Source organism: Poecilia latipinna, unplaced genomic scaffold (genome assembly GCF_001443285.1).
Source record: "Poecilia latipinna isolate Pla-1442-1.1 unplaced genomic scaffold, P_latipinna-1.0 Scaffold1393, whole genome shotgun sequence".
Taxonomy (NCBI): Eukaryota; Metazoa; Chordata; class Actinopteri; order Cyprinodontiformes; family Poeciliidae; genus Poecilia; species Poecilia latipinna.
In genome coordinates, this window is record NW_015114009.1 from 12,543 (window position 1) to 29,282 (window position 16,740).

Here is a 16,740-nt window from a genome sequence, read left to right on the forward strand (position 1 = left end):
CTCTGCCTCTTATGTGTGTTCTGCAGAATTACACCACTTGGTCATAACGATCGATCAAAACCAAAACAAAACAATTAGCCATGCTATCAGGCAGTTTTGATTTAGTGACACAGGGTTATTTATTTGAATGCAACTTGCATTTGACTTTGAATGAAAGTTTCCTTTTTTATTTAAGAGTATTTTGATGTAGACTATTGTGATATTTATTTGACTTTATGTATAATCTTAGGGGGGCTGCACAGTGGTGCAGTTGGTAGAGCTGTTGCCTTGAATCGAACCCAGAGAAAGGTTCTGGGTTCGATTCCCAGTCTGGGGTCTTTCTGCATGGAGTTTGCATGTTCTCCCTGTGCATGGTGGGTTCTCTCTGGGTTCTCCGGTTTCCTCCCACAGTCCAAAAACATGACTGTCAGGTTAATTTGCCTCTCCTAATTTGTCCCTAGATGCAAGTGTGTGTGTGTGCATGGTTGTGTGTCCTGTGTGTCTCTGTGTTGCCCTGCAACAGACTGGCGACCTGTCCGGAGTGACCCCGCCTCTCGCCCGGAACGTTAGCTGGAGATAGGCACCAGTACCTCCCGACCCCTCCAAGGGACAAGGGTGTATAGAAAATGGGTATAAAGTGTTTGATTGTACCACGTGTGGAGTCCAGCCACACGGCAAGAGCACACCACACACAAACCGATTTTCACTGACATTCAGATTCCAGACAGAAAATCCCACTATATCATACATGAATTTAGAGTAAACAAACACTCTAAATTTTATGGTTCCATTTTGCCAGATCAAATAGCATTTATACTTAAATAGAAAAACAAATAACCAATCTATGTGATCGTTATCAGTGATCGGCCCTCATGGAGGATCAGTATCAGAATCGGCAGGACAAAACTTGATTGGAGCATCCCTACAGACGACGAATATAAATGCAGCTTGTTGAATGTGACAGGTAGCCAATCAGAAAGCAAAGTGAGGGAAATGTACACAAAAGATACAGAGAAAACAAAAACTTGCCACCGAGCACCAAATAGTCCTGTAGATGTTGGAGACATTCTTGTATTGTTTTTTTGCTCTGTTAAATATATTTCAAAATCTATCGTCGTCGCTTTGGCCATATTTGTTTGCTCTGAGCTCAAATTTGGTCTTGAGAGGTTTTGTGAGTTTTCCCATCTGACATCTGAATGTTGGTAAGTGAAATGGGTTTGTGTGTGGTGTGTTGCTCTTGCCATGTGGCTGGACATCATACACTGTACGATGAAATGCTAAATTTTCTTTGGTCTTTTATCCCCCGACAATATTAAAATTTTGCAATGTGAACCACTTGAAGAATTCTTACCAGTTGATAATTAAAACTTCAACAGTTTACAAAACAGCAAAGTAAATTAGTGCTGTAGAATTTAAAAAATTAATTTAGGAAAATCTAAATATGCTTAAATGTTTAGCACATTTGGAAAAGTGCTAAACAAATAATTAGCTCTGCTGTTAGCGCATTAGAGGAAGTGTCCTCACTACTGTTGAGCATCATCTAACACCTGGCTATTTAGTACTTATGCATTTAGCTCATTGTCTGTCACGCCTACCCTTAATCTGAGAATGGCTTCATCCCGCTCATGTTCCATCTCATGGTACTCTGCTTTCTTACTTTGTAAAATGTGAATTTCCTGAAAATCAGATGAAAGGAACACATTGCATCACTTATTGTGATGTGCACATTACTTGGAGCAGATAATTATTTCAACGGTGAGGAAATATGAGGGACTTTCCAACCTCATCTTTGGCCTTCAGCAAGGCCTCCAGCTCCTCCAGGGACTGGGTTAGCTCATCCTTCAGCAGCTCGCTGGGTCCCTGGCCTCCATGGGCTTCTAGTTCAGAAACCTAAAATAACAGTTCGTAAGTGAGGAGGCTTTACAAATTCATGTTGTCAAATGCAAATAGGAGACAATAAGTGGTGGTTATAATGTCAAATTAGTAAAAAAAAAAAAAATAAAAAACTCCTTAAAATGTGGAACAACTCTCCACTTGGCTGGTCCTTTTTATTATCAAGAGGCATACAGATGGAACATATATGAAGAAAACAAGCCATCTTAACATGCTTGCTTACATATGTGTGTGTGTGTTTTATGTCTCAGTGGTCAGGACTTTAGGATGTTCAATCCACTATTTTTAAAATCACTTTTAGGAAAATGGAAGGCTGTACATAATCTGCTCAAAAACATTTGCAAAGCATCTTTATCATATTCAGAAGTATCATTCTTAAGTAATTAAAGAAAACAATCAATATAAAGCCATGCTTCTTTCTTAAATAATTGTTCCCTTTGTGAGAGGTGACCCTTGTAATTGTACATAGTGATAAAAGAATTTCAGACAGATCACCTTTAACAGTGTGCTAAAACGGAGAAGCCTTAATAAGTAGAATTAAAGAGCAAGAAAAAAATGCCAACTGTAATTGCCCAGACATCAGGAACAAAACTATTCAAGTAATTTCAGTGAGGTTTCTCTGCTACTGATGTCAGTCATCAAAGCTTTCTGCTGACTTTGAAAGTGGAAAAAAAAACAACAAAAAAAACATCTTTGCATCTGAACTAGATAAAATATGCCCTTTTGTGGCATTTTACGGCTGTCTTTGGCTTAGTGGGATGAGTCTTGAAATCTTTAAGTTGCAGGTTCAATTCCAGCTTCTTCCTGGGCAAAGTGTATGAATGTTTATAAGTGGGTGAATGTGACTCTAATGAGTAGAAAATTGTTGTATAAATTTAGTCCATTTTCTTTCATTATAGACTCTCCCTGTAAGACCGCTTCGAGTTAAACAAGGATGAACAAGGATAATTCAAGGTCTGTTGAAAGTATTAGCTGTCGACAAAGTTCCACTTGAGCACATTTAAAAAGAACAAATAGAAAGGCAAGAAACCCCAGAAAATTTCTTAGCAACACAGTGGACCGTTTTAAAAGTATATTGTACACATAAGGAAGAGCAGCAGGAGCAAAGAAAAAAGTGACATGAGTGTATAACCACTCCCATTGGTGATTTTTCATTTTCTCCTAACTGGGCCATTGAAAGTAGGATATTGCTGTCCTACAAACCTCTCTCTCTTACATTATCCACCCTAGAGACTTGAACCATTTTCAACCACCTGGCCCCCTTGCTCAAAAAGTGAAGAACTAGCTCAATCTAACAGATGTAGGCCCCTCAATCGTATGAATGTATTTGTTGAGGTAGAATTATTTCTCTCCCTCTCTTTTTTTAAAATCACCTTTTGAAAATAACCTTTAATCACTTAATAGATGTACTTTTCTCTAGGCCCATATTTTTAAAACAAAATTAAAAATGTTTTTGTGGGTATGATGTAATATTCTAATAATAAATGTTATGTTTTTATTAGCTTTGCACAGATCATCATCATAGCAGAAATAAATATTTCATAACATCAATCTTTGTCTAATCTATATAATGCGTTTCACCTAAATAGTTGGGCTACTGAAATAAATTAACCTTTCAATAATTTAATGTATTGAATGCAGCTATATAGAGGTACATCAACAAAAAATTTTATATTGTGAAAAGGTTCGTTGTTTTTTGTCACTCATTTCCAAAAGTGGAACTCAAAGATTTATTGTACATAGTGAAATATTAAGTCTTTATTTCTTGTAATTGTGATGATTATTGCTTACAGATAATGAAAGCCAAAATTCAGATTCTCAGAAAATTGTCAAAAACTGAAAAATGAAAAATCTGCAAAGGTTTCATGGTCTCTCAGTCTGGTTCAATAGGATACAGAATCATAGGGAAAACTGCTGACTGGGCAAATCTGAAGAAAACAGTCCCAGAGCCCTTCCACAAAGATGGGAATACACAAGAGAGCATAGCTTAAGAAAGTGGCCGTTCTCAGAGTTCTGTATCCAAGCATATAAAGTTGAGCAGAATAAGAAAGTATTATAGGAAAAGATGCAGCAGCATCAGGGATAACAAAAGTTACTACAGTTCTATGAATCTCGGATGACCGCCAGAGGTGGTACTTCAAGCACTGAAGGATCATTCTTGTGCAAAGGATCATTCTTATACAAAGTCACCTTTGTTGTCATTAACCTGCCGGGGACAGACCCCTTGTAGAGTGGCACTTCACTACTGCCGGCAGTGGCCGGCCCTGAAAGGCATTGGCCTTGGCGATCAAATCCACAACACAGTGTGCAAGTTGCTGCTTAGAAAGTGCCTGACCTTTCCGGGAACCCAGGAAGCAAACAAAAAGGCTATTCATTTTTCAGAAAGATGCCATGGCATTGATATATGTCTCCAGGGCACAAATAGGGCACTGTTGTTCAGAGGAGCATCAGGTGTCAAACCGGGCAAGATGGAGCGGCTGGGTACTGCCTGCTGTCAGTGACACCTGAGGAATAATTGCCACATCAGGCCACAGTGTAACACCTGAGACATCTGGATTCCACTTGAAGCAGGTCTCAGCTATCGAGAGAGTCTGCAATTCCCCCACATGTTTTGCAGAAACCATCGCCAAAAGGAACACCATCTTCAGTGAGAGCCATTTGAGGTCCACAGATGGCAAGGGCTCAAATGGGAGGGACCACAGAGCCTCAAGCACCAGAAAAAGGTCCCACGCCGGTGCCACAGGGCAGTTGGGTGGGTGCAAATGCCAAGCACCTCTCAAAAACAGTACAACATCCTTGTCTCAGCCCACCGAACAACCATTCAGCTCAACATGCCAATAGGAAATAGCAGCCACATACACTCCTGATCAAAATCTTAAGACCAGTCAAAAAATTGCAAGAATTTGCATTTTGCACTATTGGATCTTAAGAAGGTTCTAAGTAGAGCTTCACAATGTTAAAGGAAAAAATCAGTGCAAGAGACAAGAACTTTTGAGCAGGGAATTTTCTGAAAACTGCATTTACACTCAAACATGATTTTTTCAGCTGATCAAAAGTTTAAGACCATAGTCTTTAAAAGCCAAAAGCTGTGCAAAAATCTGGATTCCATGTCATTTTCTGTCAAGTCTTTACACTGTCAAGACCTCCTGATGGCAAAAGCAAAAAAGCTCACTGACTTTGAACGTGGTAGGATTGTTGAGCTGCATAAGCAAGGCCTCTCACAACGTGCCATCGCTGCTGAGGTTGGACGCAGTAAGACAGTCATTTTGCATTTTTTAAATGATCCTGAGGGTTATGGAACAAAAAAGTCAAGTGGTAGACCCAAAAAAAATTCACCAGCTCTGAGCCGCAGGATCCGATTGGCTGTCCGTCAAGACACGGGACGATCCTCTACCCAAATTAAGGCCATTACTGGTGCTGACTGCAGCCCAATAACCATCAGACGGCATCTGCGAGAGAAGGGCTTCAGAAACAAAAAACGTCTTCAAAGGCCACGTCTTCTTCAACGCCACAAAATTGCCCGTTTGGACTTTGCAAGGGTGCACCAAACATGGGACATTGAAAGGTGGAAGAAAGTTGTCTTCTCTGATGAGAAAAAATTTAACCTTGATGGTCCTGATGGCTTCCAACGTTACTGGCATGACAAGGAGATCCCACCTGAGATGTTTTCTACGCGGCACAGTGGTGGGGGCGCCATCATGATTTGGGGTGCGTTTTCCTTCAATGGAACAATGGAGCTTCAGTTTGTGCAGGAGCGTCAAACAGCAGCTGGCTATGTGGAGATGTTGCAGCGGGCATCCCTCATGACTGAGGGCCCTCGTCTGGTTTTTCAACAGGACAATGCTGCAGTTCACAATGCCCGCCTGACAAAAGGAGTTCTTCCAAGAAAATAACATCACTCTTTTGGACCATCCTGCATGTTCCCCGGATCTAAGCCAAATTGAGAACATTTGGGGATGGATGGCAAGGGAAGTTTATAAAAATGGACATCAGTTCCAGACAGTGGATGCCCTTCGTGAAGCCATCTTCAACACTTGGAGCAACGTTCCCACTAGCCTCCTGGAAACACTGGCATCAAGCCTAAACGATTGTTTGAAGTCATCAACAAAAATGGTGGAGCTACTCATTACTGAGTCCTTTTTTTTTACACTTTGATTTCCGTTTTGGGTTTTGTTTTTTTGTTATGGTCTTAAACTTTTGATCAGCTGAAAAAAATCATGTTTGAGTGTAAATGCAGTTTTCAATTAATTCCCCGCTCAAAAGTTTTTGTTTCTTACGCTGATTTCTTCTTTTAACATTGTGAAGCTCTACTTAGAACCTTCTTAAGATCCAATAGTGCAACATACAAATTCTTGCAATTTTTTGACTGGTCTTAAGTTTTTGATCAGGAGTGTACACTTTTAAAGTAGACGGAGACCATCCCCTATCCAGTCATGCCTGCAAGAAGGTCAGTATGTCAGAGACTGAACACTGCACCGAGTCCTGCCCTTTATCCCAGCACTGGGTTGCAAAGACCACCCACTTGTTAGCATAGACAGCTCATGTGGATGGTGAGTCAGTGTATTTTCAGGCAGTTCTTTTGTCGCTTGAAATGAAAAAACAAAAATAGACTCGTTTTTTGTTTATTAAACCAAAATGGGAAATCGGATAACGGTTCGGGTCCGTGTATTTTCTGGCAGTTCGTTTTTTTGTTTGAAATGAAAAATGAGAAAACGGAAATAGACTTTTGTTGTTTTCCGTTTAGAAAACCAAAATCGGAAATCGGATTTTTTGCTTGTTATCCGATTTCCCATTTAGTGCACAAAATGAAAATGTAAAAAATGGATAACGAGCTGTCAATTACGATTTTCATTATTTCATTTTTGACAAGCAGTCTGACCCGGAAGTTCTCTCTGTCCGGCACAGTTTGTTTTTCTACACTCGTCCAAATCGGCATGTAATTAATTTGATCATGACACCTTCATACAGAAAGCCTTATACTCCCACTTTGTTTTGTATATGAAGCTAATGGCTTATAAATGCTGCTTCCGATTCAGTAAATGGCTAAAGGACTAGTCTGCCCAATTTTTACCGACCTTTAATCTGCTCTGGTTTAAAAAGACTCATAAACCATGACTAGAACATTCTGCCATTCAAACCCTTTATTTTTTTAAGTTTTTCCTTTCTGAATAGCATTAGCATACCAATTGTAATCTGGCATGTCATGAACAAGGATTCAGAAAATGTTATCAAAAATATACAATAAAAATGTATCTATTTCTACCAGGTAGGAAATGTTTGAAATAATGTGCCAATTAGATTATTAAAAGCTTAACTAAATAAATGTTTGCCTACGGAAGAGGATTTGGGAAAGAAAAAAGGTCATCATTCCTACTTTAATCTCAGAATTCGAACTTGAATCTAAAAAAAAATATCTTGCACATCAGTTGGTGTTAGAAGAATGTTATAGGCCCCTTATCCTCTTCTGTGGTTTAACACCTCAAAATATTTTTTCACATTTTTATCAGTGAAGTATGACTGTCCAATTAGAAATGAAAACCTTTGTCCCCTTCTATTTACTTATAACTTATTAGACTCAACTGACTAAACATAATGAACAACTTTTAAGTTGATTCTTTCCATTATTTCTTAGCTCTGGACTAGAATTATTTCATATTTAATTTGTATCAACCTATATATAGTTAGAGCTTTAAACTCAAATCTTACAAAATAAATGGAGACAAAATGTTTTCATAAAAATGTATTTATTACAGTAACGTACAAGCAGATATTCAGCCAATGTTTGAGGAATCATGAAAAAATATTCCTACAATTGAAGTATATAAAAGATGAGGAGACGGTGAAGAAAACAATGTCAGGAGGAGGAAGAGGATCACTGGGAGATTCTCTATGAAACAATAAAAAATAAGTACTAAAAACAGTTCACACTGCACATAAGAAGCCAGTCGAAGGGAAGAATATATCTCTCTCTCTCACACACACACACACACACACACACACACACACACACACACACACACACACACACACACAAATAATGAATTTACAAACTACAAAAAAATCAGAGGAAGGGAATATTAGTAAATCGTATTGGAAGAGAACACTGTGTCAATGTTTAGAAGATACTAACATCTTCAGAAGTATCAAACTCTCCAGAGAGGAGTATTATATTTTGACACACGTGTCAAACAGTATATATGCAAACTCATTAAACTCTTCATATCACACTTTGAGACGCTACAATCAGATGTCAAGCAGCAGAATACGACAAGGTGACTTGCCAAGATCAGGCCGCAGTTAGCGGGGTAAATACACTCCACTCGGCCACTGAGCTTGGAGCCGCCTGGCCCCGTTAGTGGAGCTACGCTGCTCCGAAAACTCTGGAGTATATTTCAAAGAAACTGCATGTGTAAATGAAGCTATGGGGGTTACTTTCTAGCCTAAAAACATCTTAAAACAACTTTTTGTGTCAAATTAATAATGTACTTACCTCTATTTATCGCTACTGGTGGCGCAGTGCAATGGTGGCCATCTCGCTGGTCCAGAGACAGGAATGGCTGCAGGATGGTGTGGAAAGCCACTACCCCGGTGCTCTGGCCTTTCAAAATAAAAAAAAACTAAACTAAAAACTCAGGCTAACCATTTTTCTCGGTGACCAGATGTCCAGTATTATTCGTTTCTCACAGGAGCATTACTTAAACTGACTTGCGGCTGGCAGAAAATACTACAGTATATAGCCTGAAACGAATAAGCTTGTCCGCCTGCAGCCTGCATAATGTGATACGGCCCCTGTGTAAGCCAGACAGAGAGAACTTCCGGGTCAGACCGCTTGTCAAAAATTAAATCGTGAAAATTGAAATTGAGCGCTCGTTACCCGTTTTTCCATTTTCGTTTTGTGCACTAAATGGAAAATCGGATAACAAGCCACAAATTTGATTTCCGATTTTGGCTTAATAAACATAAAGTGAAAAAATGAGTCTATTTTCGTTTTCTCATTTTTGATTTCAAACGAAAAAACAAACTGCCTGAAAACACACGGACCATAGTGCCCAGGCATTACCCATTGTACACCCCACTGACCCCGCATATCTTGAAAAAATGGACCCCTGCCTTGCAGAGGCCAAATCCAGAGCTGAAGCCGGTCTGGGTTGGGGTGCAAAATCCGAACCCCCATCTGGGAAAGAAGATCCCTCCTGGAGGGGAAATGCATTGGCAAATTGGAGCTCAGCTCGTGCAGTAGAGGAAACCAAGTCCTCGCTGGCCAGAAGGGGGCCTGTGCCCCTCCTGACGAACCCTCAGGAGAGTCTGAAAAGTAGACTGAATGGTGAAAAGGCATAAAGGAGGGTCCAAGGCCAGTCGTGTGCAATCGCATTGTGGCCCAGAGAACTGGTGTTGTCCAAGGAGAACCAAAGGGGACAGTGATCCGCATCCTTTGAGGCACAGAGGTCCACATCCGCCCTGCCAAAGACCTTCCAGATGCACTCCACCACCTCTTGGTGAAGATTCCACTCTCCTGGAAGCGGCTTCTGACAGGACAGAAAATCTGCTGGCATGTTCTGTGGCCCCAGGACGTAGGCTGCCCTTAAGGCTGGCCAAGTATGGAGCTGTCCAGGTCAGAAGCCACTGAGTAAAGCACAACAGTTTCCTTGACTTGGTCCCCCCTGGTGGTTGATGTGAAAAACCACAGCGGTGTTATCTGAGCTCACACCACACCACATTCTTCCCTTGCAAGCCCGAAATAAAGCTCTGAAGAGCCAGAAGCACAGCCCATATTTCGTGGGCATTGATGTGTTCCCTGCTGTGCCACTGGGACCATGTCCCTTGTGCCATTTGACCCCACCAGGTTACACCCCAGCCCGTCGGGGACACATCTGTAAACAACTTCCCGTCGACACGGGAGGGAACCCAGCGGGACCCCTTGTGTCATGAACGACTTCACCCTCCACTGGGACAGAGACTGAAGACACTGAGGGCCCACCCGAAGCCTCCTGCGGCGATGAGCGTACCTTGTGGAGTCCAGATTCAAGGTGTTCAACCACATCTGGAGGGGCCGCAATGACAGCAGCCCCAGGGGTACTACGGCGGATGCTGCCGTAAGCATGCCCAGGAGTCGAAGATACCGCACAAGAGGTGGTGCCATGCCCCGCCTGAATTCTGGGAGCATGCCCAATATACCGCTCACCCGCTGGGGCGACGGGCAAGAAGTCATCGAGACGGAATTCAGTGCCATGCCCAGGAAGACGGTCCCCTGGGAGGGAGTCAAATTGCTCTTCTTCATGTTCACCTGCAAGCCCAAACATTCCACATGATGGAGCACTAACCGAGTATTCCGAATCGCCTGTTCCCGTGACGTGGCACAAATGAGCCAGTCATTCAGATATGGGAGGATCCTCAATCCTTGTGCCTGCAGAGAAGAGAGGGCCGCTGCAACACATCGGGTGAACACCCTGGGAGACAGCGAAAGTCTAAATGGGAAGACGCTGAACTGGAAGTGCCTCCCTTGAAAAGCAAAACGAAGAAATCGTCAATGGGGCAGAGCGATTGGGACATGAAAATAAGCATCCCTGAGGTCTATGGAAGTGAACCAATTGCCCCGGGAAATCGCCTGCAACACTTCATTGGTGGTCAGCATATGAAAAGGCATGACCTTCAAGTACACATTCGGGCCCCTGAGGTCCAAGACTGGATGTAGACTCCCGGTCTTCTTCGGAACCAGAAAATACATGGAATAAAAGCCCCCTGGATCCAGCAGGGGTTCCTCAGGCACTATAGCTCCCATGACCAGCAAGGTGCAGATTTCTTGATTCAGTGCCCGTGCCTTCACCGGGTCGCAGATCACAGTCATCCTGACCTGGCCAGTGGCCAGCAGCGGAATTAAAGACGGTACCCCTGGGACAGGGTGGACAATACCCACCAGTCTGGGGTGTGGGCAACTGAGCTGTCCCGGGGTAAAATAACCAACAGCCAGCCTTAAGGCATCATCTGCGGGCCGGCTGTTGGTCCTCCCAGGCCTTCACAGGGCCTGGGAGGAGGCCAGCCAGACTGTGTGGCTCGAAATGGGCATGATGATCTGGCCCCAGCTTGGTCTCAAGCCTGGTTTCCCTGATCTGGAGCAGGTCTTTGGACTGATCTATGACCTGGCACCAGACCCTGGGGCTCAATGAAAGAAGTAGATGGGTGAGAGGACCTCCGTGAAGGACCTGCAGCTGCCCAAGTGCCAACTGGTTGGTGATCACATCCGTGAAGCCCTGCCAGCTGCTGCCTTGTTCAAGACACCTGAGCTGTACAGTCCAAGGTGTCCAGTGCTGCAGAGCCAAAAAGTTCCCCAACAACTACAGGCAGGGCCCGGAGGGTCCTCCTACAATGCTCAGTAAGTGGCAACTGCACCAACCAGACCTGGTGGCGAGTGTGAACCAGTGTGGAGAGTGTGCATCCAAGCTTTCTTGTCATAAGAACAAAAGGCTGCAGAGAAGCCAGACCTTGGGTGGAGTGGTCCAGTGGAATGGATTCCAAAGAGGAAGACAGGGCCAGCATCAGATGGTAGAGAGTTCCCAAACCATCCCAAGCGGGCCCCAGAGTCGTAGGCCTTACAGAGAAAATCATCAGTAATGCAGCACTTAGGCTGCATTACTGATGCAGCCCAAAGCCCAACAGGCATTGGGCTGCAAAGTCTCATCAGGTAGGATAATAAGGGAGACAATGGCTGGTTCCACAGCTGGCATCTGCCCCAAGCCAACACTGGGTGCCTCCTGCATGGACGCCAGGGTGCTGCCATCCATTGTCAGACGTGAAAATGCCTTGGTGTCTGACCAGCAAGCATGTAGTTCCCATATATACTCCTCCAAGGGAGGAACCACAAAAGCAGCCTCTGATCTTTTGCGCCTAAAGAAGGCTATAAGCTGCAGGTTGGGCCTGAGGAACACCAATCTGTAAACGGGCAAGAGCCGTTCAAACTGCTGCTGTCACAGACTCCCCCGTATCCTCCTGGGAGGCAATGGAGTCAGACCCAAAGGCCCCGGAGTCCCGCTCTGGAAGGTCCTCACAGAAATGGTACCAGAGGCTGCCACCGAAATAGCATCGTCATCACTGACTGATGTTTCATCCTGCTCGTGAGGGAGAGCCACGCCGCAATCACCATCATTCTGAAAGGACTGGAGGAGAGCCTTCATTTGGGCCAGCTCAGTAGTGAGGTGATCTACTCTTGTGGACAACCTCCTTGCAACGGTCCATCTGGCTCACTTCAGTAGTGCAAATGTGCAAACAGTAGGCCGTTTGCACATTGCCTGTCCCGGTGGCAACGGACTGTGTGGCGCAGTGCCTGCCCAGTCAGTAGGCTGCTTCAGTGCAGCCAACTGATCTAGCCTTTCCTACTGGGGCATGACGCTACAGTTGGAGCAAGAGTTGTCCGACAGTGCCTGCCTGAGATGTTCCACACTGAGACAGGAGGGACACAAGTCATGCCCGTCGTCGGGTTGAAGCGGAGCCAGACAGGTCAAGCAGCATAAATTATCCAGCATCATACAGCTGAAAAGCGTGATTAACCCGCTAACAACCAGAAGTTAACACGAGCAGAAAACGCCACTGGCAACTCCATTGCAGGAAAACCCCGTAGAGGCTACGAACTCGGCACGAGCAGAAACGCCACCGGTGAGTCAAAAGAGCCGCAGCAAATAATGTGGCAAATTAAAGCGAATAGTAAACTACTGCTATAGAAAAGAAAAACAAAACTTACCAGTCATCGCAGCGGCGACAGCAGATCTGGTAAAGGTGAAAACAGCTTGTGCAGCCCCAGGAGGGCAAGACTTACTCCAACCAAACTCGGTCACGGGGCTACCAGCAACAAGCAGTTAGGATAACAGTGGTACACACAGAAGCAACCAGCTTCACATGACCACACACCTGTACTCAACACACCTGCGTGCGAGTAGAACAAAAGGGATTGTTTGCCGAGTCATGTGACACACCGGGTCATATGACAGGCAGGTGTCCCCGGTCACCTGCTGGGGACAGGTCACAGGCCGGGTGACCTGTCCCAGCAGGTTACAGGAGACTTTGTTGTCATTAGGACTCAACCTGCGCATGCGGAAGAATGATCTTTCAATGCTTGAAACATCACCTCTGTCTGTCAGTAGGGATGAAATAGAAACACTGTTTTCAATATCTGCAAGACTTGAAATATTTCACTCTTTTTTTAATGAATTCATATAATATATGGGTCTGAAAAGAGTGAGAAATAATATTGAACTTTTCATAGCAGTGATTTTTTTAGATGTAGTGTCGTGATTTCTGAGGAAGGTTGAAGCAACAGCAAATAGCATAATGTTGTCCCAAGTGTTACATAATTAATAAAAAATATTGGGATGTGATGTTTTTGTTGCCCATATACAATTATTTTGTTTACCTGTTCTCTGAGTCTTTCAGTTTCCCCCTGATAAGCTGCTAATTGTTTCTTCCATTGTTCCACATTAGCGTTGGCCTCATGCAAAGCCGCCACCAACTTAGAGTTACTGTCCTGTAGAGTGAAAAGCTCAGCTTCCAGGTTAATCTCACAAATAGATCTGCAAGACACAAAGGCAGTTTTTATATTTAAAAAAAAAAAATCAAATACTTTAAGATGAATATATTTCAACATTCATTAAACTATTAAAGCTTGGAAAATAACATTGCTGGATTAATCTTAGATCATTTAAATTTGTAACCTTTTTGTTATGTGACAGATTTATACTTCCAATTCAATACAGTACATGAGTAACACAAAGTAATCAAAGTCTAAGACTTTCAAGGACTAGATGGATCTGTCTAGAGCTGCGACATAGGAAACAAATGCTAGGTCCTGTGGATTAGGAGATGTTCTCCTGACTGCATACTTTATGTTGGCTACACAAACCAGTAAATATTGTTTTCTTCAAAATCTACTGTTTCTTCAAAATTAATTGTGCCGTCTTTAGATACAGTTAAAAACATTCTGTGTACATATAAAACATTAATTATATGCACACAAAGGTCTTCCTAACTTTGATTTATAGGTGAAAGTGAATTGTACAGGCAAAAATGATTTATTTTCATTCAATTTGCACTCTGATCTCTAATACTTTTTCTGAGCATTGCCCCCTTTCACATCTTGAAAGCTTAAAGTTGTTTCCATGGCAACTATTTACCATGGAAACCATTCATGACGCTTTTACTGTCTTGGTAATTCAATGGTGGGATTTAAAAGTGTGTGGGTGTCTTAAAATGTTGAATGAAAAGATATTTTTCACTGTTGTTGGATGTATGATGCACTGTTTTATTGTTCTTCTCTCTCCATCTTAAAAGTAATTACTAGAAACATCAATTATTTCAATGTTTATGTTCATGGTAAGGTAATTTTATTTATATAGCACATTTTCAGCAACAAGGCAATTCAGTCTTCTTTTTTTTTCATTTTGGCTTTCGCTATGTATTTCTCTGTCTCCATGTATGTATGCATTGTAGGATTATTCAATGCACCACAGAAGCCCGACCCGTCACCCCATCATCAAGCAAATAATTTTGACCCAATCCAAATTTCAGGTCAGGCTCAAGCTATCAATCTAAACTCTAGCGAAAAATGCCACTTTTAAAGCATTTGAAGACTAAACATATGTAATGCTGTATTTATGATTTATTACAACAGTCAGAGGGACCATAGGCTTAAAAGGAAGAAGAGTCAATAACTAGATTAAAATGTTTAAAGAAAGGGTGGATGGGCTCTTTTGTTTGAATGTTCCATTTTATTACCCTTCTGACAGCATCTTCTTAATCCTCTCCTTCTCAGAGGCCAGAGTGATATCTGCACTCTGACTGCGAAACAGCTTGTCCTCTGGTCCATTCACACACATCACTGGGGGAGACTGGAGTTCATCCGAGAGGTCCTGAGAAACATGTCAGTAAATGGACTCTCTTGATGGAACGTACATTATAATGGACAACAAAGTGACTGCCTATAGAGGTGGAAATCTTTTCAAAGTTTTAATAAACTACTTTTAAAGTTCAATTTAAAATATAGAGAAGCAACCATTCAGAAGTTAGGTTGATGTCCTCAATGAGCTCAACTTCTTAGGAATTTGCCGATACAATACTTGCTAAATTAAGTTTCAGAACTTGACTAAAGTGAATGTCAGTTTTTAGATTTTTAGCTCAGTTTCTTCATAAAGACCAACAAGACTCACCTGTGAGAACTGGATGAAGTCCAGGAAGTGGAAAAACAAAGAAATTTGTCATTAATAACCACACCATGCTTACTGCCCTTTCAAAATACACTTGCTGACAACAACAGTTGAGAACCAGCTTTAGCAGTAAAAGGGGATTTTCAGACATAACTGATACAGGTTAGAACCAGGGGTGAAAGTAGGCAGGTACGGTCGGGTACTGCGTATGCAGTACCTGCAAGAGAAGGGAGCGGCTGTCTGCTGAAAAAAAACATCAATGGGTTCACTGTGCACCCACTAATCAGCCGTGACTAATTAGTTTTTCAAGAACAATCTAAAACACGACTTAAGTTAATAAATAGCTTTTTTCCCCATTTCATATTGTTTCTGAGCTGTTGGTGCTTTGCTAGAGCAGGGTGTAATATGTTGATCTCGGCGGTAGGTGACAAACTGAACGCCGTCAGGACACTGAGACAACTACGTCCTCCTCTGACTCCTTATCAAAACGTTTATAACTTTATTAAAGAACAAAAAATAAAATCAACAATGTGTTCATATTAATGACCCAACAAAAATAATAATCTCTGTAATTAATAATCTCTGTAATTACTGCAGTGGCGGAACAAGGAACAAGTCGGCGTGGGGGGGGGGGGGTTAATGACCAGGCCCTTTACTCCCAAAATAACAAATAACAAAGTTCATGAAAACATAATTTTATAAAGTACTAATAAAAGCCACTCATATTTGTCGTAAAAATACTAAAATCTACCTAGTTTACAATCCGTTCCTAAGTATTTGACTGAAGATGACGGTGTGGATGGTTGGTGACGTGTTTTACCCAGAATACACTTGGAGACAATATCGGCAATCAATTTGTAAATTTGTATGTCATAAAGTTAAATGCAAGAATGAAAATAAAGCCAGTCATGTAGCACAACGTTTTATTCAATATTTTACACCCACTATGTCACTAAAATCAGTTGGTCTTGTAAAGTTTTTAGTAACCATGAGTCAACAATGACTGGGGCAGCCAACTATATAATCTACTGGGGGGAGGGCACCCTATATAATCTACATGCATCATACTCAACAGGTGAGGGCCCACCTTCTCCAGCTCTCATCAGACGTGATACAGACTTGAATCTCTGAAGTCATAGTTTGCCTCCCATCCGGACCCCCTCTTGGCCCGGACCGTGGGCCGCCACTCCCCTGCTCCCCCATAGCTCCGTCCTTGAATTTTCTACAAGGTGTTGGGCAATTCTGTGCGTTTAGGTTCCTTTACCAAAATAACTAGCAGAGCAGGAGTTTAAAATTAACTCTTCAACCACCGATGTGTTCAGGGGAGCACTTATTAATAATCGCAAAATAAATATCAAGCCTGAAAACCTGATATCATAACGGACTGAATGTTTTTAACGTAATCTCTGGTCGGCCCGTGGCGGTTGCCATGGCAACCGGTGTGTTTAAATGACAGAGAGTAAAAAGGTGGAGTGGTTTTCAGTTGCTCACCTGTTCAGGTTGTTTTACCTTTGTTTACCTTTGCTGTGGCTCTTTACAGCCGCCGTAGTTTCTGAACATTCAATAAACCACAAACCTGGACTGATGACCTCGTTCTTTGTGAGTATAAGTCACTCACAACAAACATCAAACACGGTAAATATGGTTCATTAAGTATTTAACAGACAAATGGCTTCTACCG

The 16,740-nt window shown here is 42.4% G+C and overlaps 1 protein-coding gene across 4 annotated transcripts in view; it reads right to left on the bottom strand.

Annotated features, from left to right (window-relative positions):
• The window catches only part of LOC106962277 (homer protein homolog 3-like), a 42,640-nt gene that overhangs the window by 8,078 nt on the left and 17,822 nt on the right, over nt 1-16,740 (bottom strand). The window contains exons 6-10 of one of the 4 annotated variants that reach the window (XM_015056585.1): nt 15,063-15,071; nt 14,632-14,744; nt 13,274-13,430; nt 1,762-1,869; nt 1,575-1,655 (exon numbers count right to left, since the gene is read on the bottom strand). In XM_015056585.1, coding sequence (XP_014912071.1) covers nt 1,575-1,655; nt 1,762-1,869; nt 13,274-13,430; nt 14,632-14,744; nt 15,063-15,071 — 468 coding nt within the window. Of the gene's footprint in view, nt 1-1,574; nt 1,656-1,761; nt 1,870-13,273; nt 13,431-14,631; nt 14,766-15,062; nt 15,072-16,740 lie in introns of all 4 variants that reach the window. The other 3 variants (XM_015056583.1, XM_015056587.1, XM_015056584.1) reach the window with 3 other exon arrangements.